Source organism: Anopheles coluzzii, chromosome 3 (genome assembly GCF_943734685.1).
Source record: "Anopheles coluzzii chromosome 3, AcolN3, whole genome shotgun sequence".
Lineage (NCBI taxonomy): Eukaryota > Metazoa > Arthropoda > Insecta > Diptera > Culicidae > Anopheles > Anopheles coluzzii.
In genome coordinates, this window is record NC_064671.1 from 47,787,806 (window position 1) to 47,800,079 (window position 12,274).

Here is a 12,274-nt window from a genome sequence, read left to right on the forward strand (position 1 = left end):
AAAAACACAAAGGAATGTGCTTTTGTTGCATCATATTGCCGGTTCTGGATATATCGGGTGGAAAAAATCAAAAACAAAAACAAAAGGTGTAGTAACGCAAAACACGTGCATGTTTGCTCTATGGAAGGAACGTTTTGGATATTTGGGCGTGCTTATGCTTTGGAGGTTATCACATCACATTCATCGCTCAACGCATGGAACAACAGCTGGAGGAAAGCGCACATAATCTACCGTTCGCCGCAAAATCCTCAGATGATCGCCCAAGTGTACACTGTACACTTTTGCAAATGTGTTTCGGTTTTCTGGTTTAAAACTGCAGACAGCAGCAGCAACAGCAGCAACAATACACACTAATTTTCCATTCACATAAAACAAAAACACAAACATTTAAACGTTATGATTCCCACCCTCCAGCGTTCCATGCTTAGGTACAACCTATTGAAGTTGAGCAGGTGAGCGTGGTGGTGCTCGTGATAAAGGGATCAGGAGAGGATAGAGGAGGAGCAGGACACAGGTTTTACGAGAAAGGAAGGAAGAAAGTGTTGCAAATCCGATACAAAAACCAAAATTGTACTTTGGACGAGCAAAATTGTTTCACTTACATTCCGGCACCGGTCGCGCATACATGAGTGTTTGTGTTTGTGTGTGTATATTGGTAGGAGAGCACGGTGAAGCAAGAGGTTTCGGTTGTGCGAAGATGACCGAGAATCGAGATTGATTTTATTTCGTTTCAAAATCCAAACCAAAATTATTTTCGTGCATTCGTTACGCACATAAATTCGGAGGGTGGTTGTTGAAGATTTTTGTTGTTGTTGTTGTTGTTGTTGTTATCCGAAGTTTGTTTCGGGTATGTTTATTTTGTGTTTTTGTTTGTTTGTTTTGTAGAACCAACAAGTTTTTGACGGGGTACATGATGATGTTTTGGAAGATAGCATGAAAAATAGTTGATAAAAACGGAGTCTAAGTAAACTGAACGATGATTTACCATTTGTCTTTGTGTGAATTTGTATTTTGTTTGTGTGTACGTGTGCGTGTGTGTGTGGAAAAGTGTTGTATTTGTGTTTTGTCCCATTTTGAGCACACTAAATTAGATGGCAAAATTTACAGCATTTGCAATTCACATTAATTCGTAATTTATATGCCAACCACAACCTGAGAGACATTCCAACGGGAAAAATGAATCTCGCATTGTTGCACTACCCCCTGCGGGGGAATTCTCTTACCATCTTCATTGTTTGATGGAAATCTCTGGGCAATAAAACAAATTACGTTCCATCAATTTTACTATTGCTGACCCTTAAACGTCAACCAAGGCAAAAGAGTGAATTCATTTATTTTGTCCGCACCGACATGTGCGGCTGCTAGAGCAAAGTCCACCATGCTGCTTAGCGTCCTGTAGCGTTTGACCAAGGCTTACGCTTCGCAAAATAAACATTCCCGAGAGGCAGCCGTGTATAAGTTGTTCCGTACCATCCACGCACACCGCCATGATTTATGGAGTTGGAAATGCGAAGACGTAGGCGAAGCGCAGCGGGACTTGAACCAAAACCAATCTTACGGTTAAGAACGATTCGGATCCCGCACCGTGTGACTTCAGTGATCGTTTAGTCGAATGGCAAGAACGCGAGCCTAAGAAAGAAAAAAAAACACACAAAGAGCACAGCAGCTCTTTTTCAAAGCTAAAGGAAGCGGTAGCACAAGAGAGAGTTGAACGCGAAAAGAAAGAAAAGAAAACACACATACACATAGGGCAAAGGATCGTGAAATTGTGATACGAACGAAAAACTCATCGAACCTGCAGCAGTCTTGCTCTCTGCGTGTTATTTCGATCCAAAATGAAAGATAAACTTCATGAATTATATGGTCCTCGGTGAGGCTTTTTCCACACCATGGATTTGTAGCTAACCGTTTCCTGCTTACACACGCACACGAGCGAAAACACGCAAACACGTGGTAAATATTATGATATTCTTCGAATAATAGTAATAACATTATGCTTCAACGGATCCAAGCTGAAAGGGACACAAGCCCTCAGAAGCGGGAGCAACAAAAAAACATCAAAAACCAACCGAACTCGCTGTTTATTCACGGTTAAACCTACGTCCTTTTCGGTTCTTCCTGTTCGTACACTGTCGGTGGGGCTACGAGGGCAGTGAGATCTTGCCGAATGGTCGTGGCCGAAACGCGCTTGTGGTGCGTGTACCTTAGCTCAATTTGTGACTCTACTACACAGCGTGCGATTCGTAAGGATACATTCACACAAATCAAAACATTCTCTATTTGGATCAATCAGTCATCACATGGGCTGCGGTAATAGCAGGGACAAAGGTTCAGCAAAGTCTTCCCCTTATCTCGAACATTTGTTTGTACGATTGATTGCGGGTTTCCGGAGAAAACATGCTTTTCATAATAATCGCGAAAGTTAAGACGACCTTTCGAGGTTCGGGTCCCAATAGAGTGACCCGAATGTCGTGTTCAATGAACCACCAAAGAAGTGTCACATGTTATTTTATGAGTTTGCAACAACAGTTTGATCTCGTTAGCAGTTTGGCTGATTGTTCAGGTACGTTAAAACTCTAAAACATGAAATTCCCTAAAAAATAAATAACTTTCTGCATGTCAATTCATACATTTCCTAATGAATTTGCTTCAAAGTTTCCGGTTCGCCCTTCTGCACAATCCTATGAATGTGAGCAATAAACTCCGACTCTAAAAAAAAGTATCGCGGTCAAGCCAATAGCAATCAATAAACTGTAATCGAGTAGGAAATGTGCACACATTTCGTTAACTGCAAACAGAACACCGATCCGAAAGTAACAGCCGGAACGACCACACTGACTAGCTAGTGCTGATTGAAAATGATTCACGGTCTGCCGACACGTTACTATAACATTAACTTTTAATGAAGATAAATTGCACAAATAATGAATAATTGGCTGCAAAGTGATTGATATTTAATGAAAACGGAGTCCCCGAAATAAGGCTGTTGGGCTCACGCTTCTGATTTTCGACGTGGAAGCGACGACAGCTCCTTTCGTCCGGCAGTGGCCGCAGTCGAAGAAGGTAATAAACCGCCTCCAACCATAGGTATAGTAAGTTGGGTTCACCAGACAAAGTGGTCAAAGTACAGGTGAAGCTATATAGCATTGACTGGTAGAAGCTATCAAGTTTGATGAAGCATATCCTCGCTACGTAATACACTTGCATTGGCGATAGTAGGAGCTGTAGGGAACAACAAAACGGATCCATGCTCTTGGCTATGTTTCAAAAATCTTTTGGGAGGAACTAATAGAAATACATGGCGTTTTTTACGCATGATATAAGACCGAGTGATTGAACGTTTTCGTTTTGAGCCTTAATATTTAATGAAAGGCATTTGACGGGGACGATGTGTTGTAGAGCAGTGTTATTGGATGCTGGGTGTATTTGATTTCATGTTATAATGGTTGTTGTTATTAAACAACCAGCGCAACAAAGTTAGTATTAAATAACAGTTATAAAGTAAAACCATCAAACCTGAAACGGTTGTAGTGACTATTTTCACTGTTATGGGCTTTTTTGTGGAGGATAGTAGCTTTTATATGTTATGTGATTAGTTTGGTTATATACTGTTGGTAAGTATGCATGTGTGAGATGATCATGTTTGTAAAAAAGTAATAGAATGCCGTCAACCATGATGAACATGATTGGCATATTTTGAGGAATTCCTAGCACTTGTATACCTGTCTCCCCGGTGGTCGTAGTGGCTGGCAACGACGGTGGACCACGGCCAATGTTATTCACTGCAATAACATAGAACTCATACTCGGTGTACGGACTGAGCGTTCGTACGACGTAGAACATCGTAATAATGCCACTGATCTCACTGAACGCCTGCACATTGTCGCGCGATACAACAATCATCGTAGATATGGTGACCACCCACCGCCATCAGCCGACGCGTTCCCGGCACAACAACAAGGCACCCAAGAAAACATCCGTCCAATGTCGTGAAAGAGAAGAAGCAACATTCAAAATCATTAATAAACATGTCAATTATTCTGCGGCGCACTTGTCATTTCATGATCCAGCATCCGGTGAGTGATTGGAAAAATGATACACTCTTGCTTCAATCATGGTCCACTGGGGGTTAGGGACCAGATTGTTTGTTTTTTTCGTTCCTTGTTCTTACACGATACTTGCCTGATTTGCGTTCTTTGGCTTGTACTGTATAACGTAATACTGCAGATCTTCTGGCCCTTTGTAAGACCACTCGAGCCGAACCTGCGTAGCAGTTACTTCCGAAATTGTGACGTCCGTGGGCGCAGCTGGTAATGCTGGTATAAAATAAAGAAAAAAAAGGCAAAAAGTTGAAAAAAGACGAAAGTGATTATTTACATCGCCAATCCATCAAGATCACAATTTGGTACGTATACGGCTGTGAACAGAAAGGTCTGTTTTGCTTGCCGACAAGGGCTGGACTTGTCACTTACATTGAACTTTGACCAGCGAGGTAGCTTCAATGACACCGAGGGACGATTGAGCGATGCAGGTGTAATTAGTGCTGACTCGTATGTCAGTCAGCTCCAGCACGTTCCGCCCAACGGGGACATCATTTTCCGGCGTTAAATCCTGATCAACGCCCTTGCGCCACTTGACAGACGGCATCGGCGACCCGACAGCTACGCAGGTGAGGGTCAGATTTGCTCCGAGCATAACCTCGTACACGGGCTCGGGTGGGCGCGAGAATGTCGGCGGTACGCGTCGTACCTTCACGTACAGTGGAGTCGGTTTTGTGTGCTCCGTTCCGATCGAGTTTTCCGCCACACACTCGTACTTGCCCATGTCACTTTCCTCGCTGTTGTCAATCTGTAGGCTTCCTGCAAATAGAACGACAAAGAGAAAGAGAGTGTGAAAGAGAGAAGCGAATGAAAAGTAGGGAATCGTACAAATCAGCAATCACTTGATCGACTAAACGAGTGTTTGGTTGTGGTGAATCCAAAACTACGGATCGTATTTAGGAAACACGTTAATAAATTATGCCGGCTAACGTGGGACACATGAAAGTATCGCATAATTTATGTTCCGTCTGGCGGAGAACACGCATGGAAATGGTTAGCAGGTTTGAAAGTAAGACGTACCCAAAACAGGTTGGAATCGATTTGCGAGCGAAATTTATTTTGATCATCACAGAAATGTCAATACAAGTTCAACAATGTTTCGTTTCTATCGTGAGCCCTTTGCGTAAAACAGCATTGGTATTGTCACAGAGGTACCAAAGCTTAAAGCATGGAAATAGATTTATGACTGTGATGGAATGCGAAGTTCCATTCACCATAATTGCCCTTAGCGTTGAAATGTACTGTGATTTCACTAAATATAGTAACGTTAAAATAACAAAATCGACTGCAACCACTGATAGAAATGTGTAGCGTAGTTTTAGCGATTAAACTATTCGGACTGTTTCTTATTTCACCATTCATCCTAAAAGACTGTTATTATTATATGATTCATTTCACTACAAATGATACACTTTGCGAGCATAAAAAGTAGCAACCATAAACAGTTTAGGGTTTCATGCGTTTCTAAATTGATATGTGTTATACGCTTCGGTCGTAATTCTCTAGATAAATGGCCTTATTTCGGTGTAACGAAAGGGCGGTATTTAAAAGTCAGTGTGCCAGTTTGGTTTTCCAAATCCTCCAGCTTCACCAGGGGTGGGTCAGGGATCTAGTTGGTTGATTCTATACTAAACGTTTAGTGAATATATTTGATGAAGATAAAAGAAGACCATAGAAAGCAATCAAGACCTCTAATGGAGTGGCACATTAATGGGCAATATATGTTTTTGTTTTTTATATTACTCCGCCTTCGCTCACTGCAACCCAAACAACATGCGTTTGTTGATGTAGTAAAAACATTCAAATCACACACACACACACACAAACACAAACACATGAAATGCTCTTCCGCTGTAATGGGAAGCCAATTCGTTGCCCAAGGGAAATAGGTTCCAGTCTTACCTCGATCTCCACCAGGGCAGCAGAACAATCATTAATTTAGAGTGTCATCCTACCCTACCCACTCACCCTCTCAGAGATATCCCTTGGAAAATGGAGAACACAGCACATATTGTGCTCACCCACGTCACACCATCACGGATCGGCTACGCGAATGCGTTACGTGAACCGAAAGACACATTTAGTACTTTTACTTTTTGCGACCTTTCGTTCTGCCGCATGGCGCACGGTATTCTGATCCTCCCCCACCAGCGGGCACAGCGGCCAGTTACAAATAAGCTGCACATCCGAGTAGCGTCTGCGTGGCGAGTGGGATTTTTATCATAAAAATTCATAATTTATGTGTGCTGAAAATTTATCCGTTATTTATGCATGGGATTTTCTCGATGTGCTAAATGGACGCCCGAGATGTACGCGAAACGATGCGAAGTAACAGAAAAGTTTCACTAACCACAACCGTTCGTCGCCGCTGCTATCTTTTGCATGCGCACACATTGCACTCTGAAGGTGACACATACTCGCGCACAGTAACTGTTTGTTACTTGCATTCTACGACCGACAACATGGTCGCGTGTTACGTTATGGCGTATAGGAACTTTTTTTCTTTTGCATTTTACTTCCCTTTCCATAGCAAGTAGACGGGAAAACAGTGGACTATCATGTAAAGGGAACATTGCAAATCATTTCGAAAAGCAATAAAAATATTAAAATTGGCAATATGTACGTAATTGGCCGTGTTCAAGGAACAGGAACACAACAACTCCTCATGTTAATTATCATTATAGTAGATAAGCGAAATGATTATTTCTAGCTTTCGTTAGCTGCCATAGATTTGTGTAACCAAGAAAGAACGAACAGCCTATTTGCCTTGAGTAAGGATTACTGAAACGTTATAAAATTTACTAAACCAATGCCACCGATGGTATATAGCTAATTTGTCCGTGAATATAATGCCAATAGTACTAGTCAGTCAGTAGCGGCTGTTCGGCGATTTTCCATGCCAAGAATGAAGATGTAGCATAGCCGGAGATGCATAGCCCGACCCGAAATTCCCCCTGTACACCTCTCACCATTTGTCCTTTTGCTTGATTTACGGTCTGCGAGCTTCCGCATTGGCCCGTTTTGCAAATATTTTTTTTTCGCACCATCTCCGAAAATGGAAAGCTTTGTCAAACCGTAAGGCAGAATATCCGGGCGCTTTGGTCGTACTCACACAGAGACGAACGAAAATTCGGTAGGCTGACCGTCCCGTAGTCGGTTATTTTACTAAGGGAATTGCCAACGATACCATTGACCACACACACCACTGCTATGTGATTGAATGTGGTTGACCACGAGCGGTAAGGTGTGATGGGAGGGTGGTGGTGGGTGGAACAGAGAAATGCTAGTGGTAGATAAAAACATAAAACCACCAAGTATCAGTCTCCTCGAACGACGGGCCATGCCGTGTGGATGGGGGTAAAACGATTTAAGAAAAGCGAATAGGCAGTTCGTTTAATTGGGCACTAATGTCGGAAGAGTGGGGATGGGAAGCAGTACGTAGGTACTCGGGCGTTGCTCAACGGGCGATAAACTTGATCAGCACAAGCAGGGGGAAAAAATCGTACATATTCCCATACCTCATGCACACCCTTACTTGGGGCCCGCGCTTGCCAGCGTTTGGGGCAGGGCGTGTGAGAGGTCTCTTTTTGAGCTCAGCAGCTACATCTAAAGCGGGAAAAGGTGGAAATCAAATTTATATGAAATTGCTTCCCATCCATCTATTCTGCCAACCTGGACTGTGCCCTACCGATGAGAAGGAGGAGTAGAAATACACACACACACACATACACACCACGCCGTACACCGCGCTTTCCGGCCTTTGGAAAAATAACGAACCAATCTGTGGTCCAAGATGAAGTCCACCCGGAATCCAGTCGAGTGGACCTTTTTGTGGGTGGGGGAGGGGGGGGGGGGGTCGGAGGAAATGAATTGATGGTTTGCGGAAAGGGCGTTGGAGGGAGGGGATTGGTTTGAGGAGAGGGGCACCAAGTGCTACTACCGCTGCTGTCGGGAGAATTTTAGAACGAAAGTTACCAAAGGGAAAAGCAATTTAACGATGATGATATGTGAACTTTTATGGAAATTGGTTCGTTCCGGTTGCCGGCAGGGTTTTAGAGTGCTTTTCCCGAGCCGCCGGGATTGAGAGGGGAGGAAGTTAAAATTGGAGATGTGGAAGGCGGCGCAAAAAAAAAAACAGAAGGAAAACATAAAAACCCACACCTAGCACGGGATGAAATGTACAGTGTATGGCGGCTGCCGAGATTCTCCGTCACTGCCACCATGCAGACAGCTTCTTTGCCCGCTGCGGCCGACTGTGCTGACTGCACTGCATCGGGATGTGGTGGTGCTGTTGGAGGAGATTCAAAGGCCATGCCTACTACTGTGTAGTAGTAGGGGTTGTATTTTGGGAAACATTCCAAGGGGGTTTGGGCGGCAGGGGGAGGGGGGGGGAGAGGTAGCCTTGGAGTGTGGCGCTTGTTATCTTGCCGTGAAATTGCTGTCTATGATTTGTTGCTGTCAGATACTGCTGCGATGCCCTTCCGGGGGTGTTGTATGTTTCGGAATCAGAAACACTAGCACACTGTCTATTTTTTCAAACAGGTCCAGGCAAGAGCGGCTGAAGCATGAGCAGTTTTCTCGTGAAGCTTTTAGCACTCCGCAGTTGGAGCGTTATAGTGGAAGCGAAGGTGTATTTCACGATTACAGCCGGAGCCTGGCAGGCTCATGTTAATGGAAATGTAATTTGGATTTAAATGTTTAGGGATGGGTGTTCATTGTAATGAAATGTTATTTTACATAATCAAATGATTGTTCTGCTTTGACTAGCGGGCAGTGGGTCCCGGTTGATAAGTACAGTGCTTCTTTGTGGGGGTATACAATGTATACATACATACCGAAATACTTGAAAGATATTTTATTGATGCAGTGTTTAATAATTGTGTAAGTCGAGTATTACAAATTAACAAAATCATTTTCCAAATTATTGGTTATACTATATTGCATTTTTAGAGAGAAACCTCCAATTGATTATTGAAAAGGGTACACAAAAAAATCGAATTGGTGCGATTACGTCAAATGGCAGTTTAATCGAGTCGCAACAACTTTGTACATTATAAAGCAAAAACGATCAATTTTGTTGTGCCGTCTGGCGACCGCCGATGTTGTAGACCGTTGAGTTGTCCTGTTTTTCCAAACCGTGGGGAGCGATTTATTGACATAAATTTGGCAACATTTATAAACAATACAGCAATGCCTGCAAATAAACAACGAAACTAGGCGCGCACCGAACGCAACATGCGCAACAACCTCCACCACCTACCTTACCGCATTTGTTTTATTCCAGGTTTCCTCAACCCTCCCCCCCACCCCTCTCTATCTTTCTTCACGCTTGTTCACTCGGTCCCTACAATTGCCAGCTAAATCTGGACCAAGTGCCAAGTGAATCATAAATAATTTCAATACAAAAAAGTGGCAAAAAATATGACTCCCCCCGGAATACACCATCATCGTTCGCGTCAAACGAACCATACCGATTGGTCTACCCTGGTTAAAAGGGTGAAACGATGGGAAAATTTCATACAACAACAAAAAATAAAATAAACAAAAACCGATCCAACCGAAGGGTTGGTTTGTGGTGCCTACAAAACCCGTCCAATCAGTGCACCCCGCGAGCTAGGGCCGTTTGGGGACGGTGGTGCGTGGTACGGGGGTGGCGATAGAGCGGACGACCGGTTCGTATTACTCATTAATTAGCATGGGAAAATTTCGCCCATGATTAATGCATCACGATACCGAAAAATTCGGACCGAGCGTATCGGGTAGTGGAAAATTCATAAAGGTTGCCGAAACGGGCCAAACACGGAACTGTGAATCGCATAAGACGCTGTACGTATTTACATTACATATGGCTATAGTGTACTCCTCAATACAAAACGGCTATTACATCACCAGGCTGTTGAATCAAACCTCAACGTACAACACTGATTACGGTCGAAGTACCAGTAACCAGCTTCATATATATTTCCTATAAAAAATCATTCAACTAAAAGTTTAAAGAAGAAAAAAACTAACCCATCATAAAACTAATTAAAGATGGAATGTATCCTATGTACCGGTTAAGAGATGGAGTTCGAATGATGTTGCTATATCTGAAAGGCCTACATTAATTATTCCATCAACATGTCACTCTCGAACGAAATGTTACGCTTGAACATGTTTAAATGGTAGTACCGTAAAGAAGATCGGTCTCATTTACATTACATCGAAAAATGGTAGCCTGTTTTTGGTTGAGGTAACATTGCACCAACCATATGGATAAACATACAGTCTCGTGTAGTATCCACCGTGTGTGTGTGTGTTTCATTTCGGAAAGCACCGTGTTTCATTGGTTTTTAGGGCAACCAAGAACGATGGTCAAAAAGATAGCATTTTCTGACCAACTTTCTTGGCAGTGGCAGTTGCATTAGGAGACAGAGCACCGAAACCATTTTGGTGTGTAAATTTGTGCTCCAACTGCTAACCACACACCATGGACGGTGTATTTTGCACGTGTTTGCACTGTGGTAAGTGCAAAGAAGCTCCCTGTGTGTACACGGCATTTGCACAGTTGTGCGTGCGGGCAAAGTCGAGCAAGAATAAAGATGTATACGGTTTGCGAGTTGGCAGGAACAGCTTTGTAAGTAACATTAATTATTTACTAGTTCGCCCTGCAGCCATGTTCAGGTCCGATTCGATATTAAGTGATGCATCGACTTTGGTGTCCGCACAGTTCTCGGTTTGTTTTGGTTTCCTGCAGCTACATCGAGGCGAGCGAAGCGACTGTGTAAACGCTGCAAACAAAACGATACCAAGGATTGTTGTAGTCGATGCGCGAGGACAATCTTTGGTCCAATCGCTTGGGAAACCGCTTGGGGAAACCGCGCCGAATCCATAATAAATGTAATGAACAAGCATCTCATTTACGTTTGCCATTGGACAGTGTATCTAATCGTGTACTGGATGGACGTAAACGTAATGGAAGCAGCAGCTGTAGTGGAAGTTTGTTCGTACAATTTTCTCTCGACGACGCATCCCGAACTGTTGCACGGTACAGCATGTGTGGTATAGAAACGGAGGCATTGGGCAAACGTATAATTGGTTTCTCCGAACCCAAATGAACCATTAGATTAGACGGTATTACTTACGTCAGAGTATTTGCCGTCTTTCTACAACCCTATTGATGCTTTTGGCGAAAAAGCATAAGCACTGCATAGCGGAAGAAATGAAGAAAAAGAAGAAGAAGAAGTATGGAATAGTTGCTTACCTTCACTGTTGATGCTGTAGCGTGGATTAGTCATATCAACGCGCTTCATGTCTTTCAGCCAGTAGATCTTTGGTGGAGGTGAACCAGTCGCCTTGCACTGCATCACAGCCGTATGGCCCGTTTCAATTACACGAATCGTGGGAAATTGTTTTATGACGGGGAATCCGGCCGGTGTTTTGTCTCCTGCAAAGGACGCAAAAAGGAACGAAACTTATTTACTACATCTATTTATGAGTGCACATGTGTGCGTGTGTGTTGGTGAACGTATAGAATTGCAGACGTAAACGTACAACAGAATTGGTAAACGTACAGCACTGCCTTGACATTTACAGGCAGGAAGAATACACGAGAAGCGAATCTTATCGACAATTACAATGTATTATTAATGAGTTACCAATTACTAGCTTGGATAAAACTTGTTTTTTTTTTTTGTTGCTTTTTTAACAGAAGTGATCTTCGTATACATGATATTGATTATGGTTTTATTACAAGAACGTAGTTTTATGTGTGTATATGTGTGTTTTGTTAGGTGAATGTTAATGAAAGACGGTTCAATTATTACGATTCAAATTGTTAATTGTCTGAGTGAAACTAAGCATCAAATGCCCCTTAATCACTGTAAATACCGTCACCACAGGATACAAGGTAAAATATGGCAAAACAACTGACGTGGGAGCGCGTTATGTAGTTAAAGGTTATTACTGAATTTAATGAGAAAATGCGAATTCAGTACCACTGAAAGCTTCCAGTCCATCTCCGTCGCGAGGACGAAGCGAGAACCAGCCTTAGGTATCACCATGTCACATTTCATTCGGCCAGCTCCAGCGACATGGGCGACAGAGTGTAGAAATAACTGGACAGATACCACGACAGGAAAAGGTGGCAGATAATAGGATACGCAGCGTCTGTTGCTGTGTTTGACCCGACAAAC

At 43.0% G+C, this 12,274-nt stretch overlaps 1 protein-coding gene across 11 annotated transcripts in view; it reads right to left on the reverse strand.

Annotated features, from left to right (window-relative positions):
• Nucleotides 1-12,274, reverse strand: part of LOC120959085 (tyrosine-protein phosphatase Lar) — a 226,038-nt gene that overhangs the window by 47,424 nt on the left and 166,340 nt on the right. For all 11 annotated transcript variants that reach the window (XM_049610033.1, XM_049610032.1, XM_049610031.1 and 8 more), the window contains 4 exons: nucleotides 11,344-11,526; nucleotides 4,473-4,859; nucleotides 4,183-4,316; nucleotides 3,723-3,873 (listed from right to left, as the gene is read on the reverse strand). In XM_049610033.1, coding sequence (XP_049465990.1) covers nucleotides 3,723-3,873; nucleotides 4,183-4,316; nucleotides 4,473-4,859; nucleotides 11,344-11,526 — 855 coding nt within the window. The remainder of the gene's footprint in view (nucleotides 1-3,722; nucleotides 3,874-4,182; nucleotides 4,317-4,472; nucleotides 4,860-11,343; nucleotides 11,527-12,274) is intronic.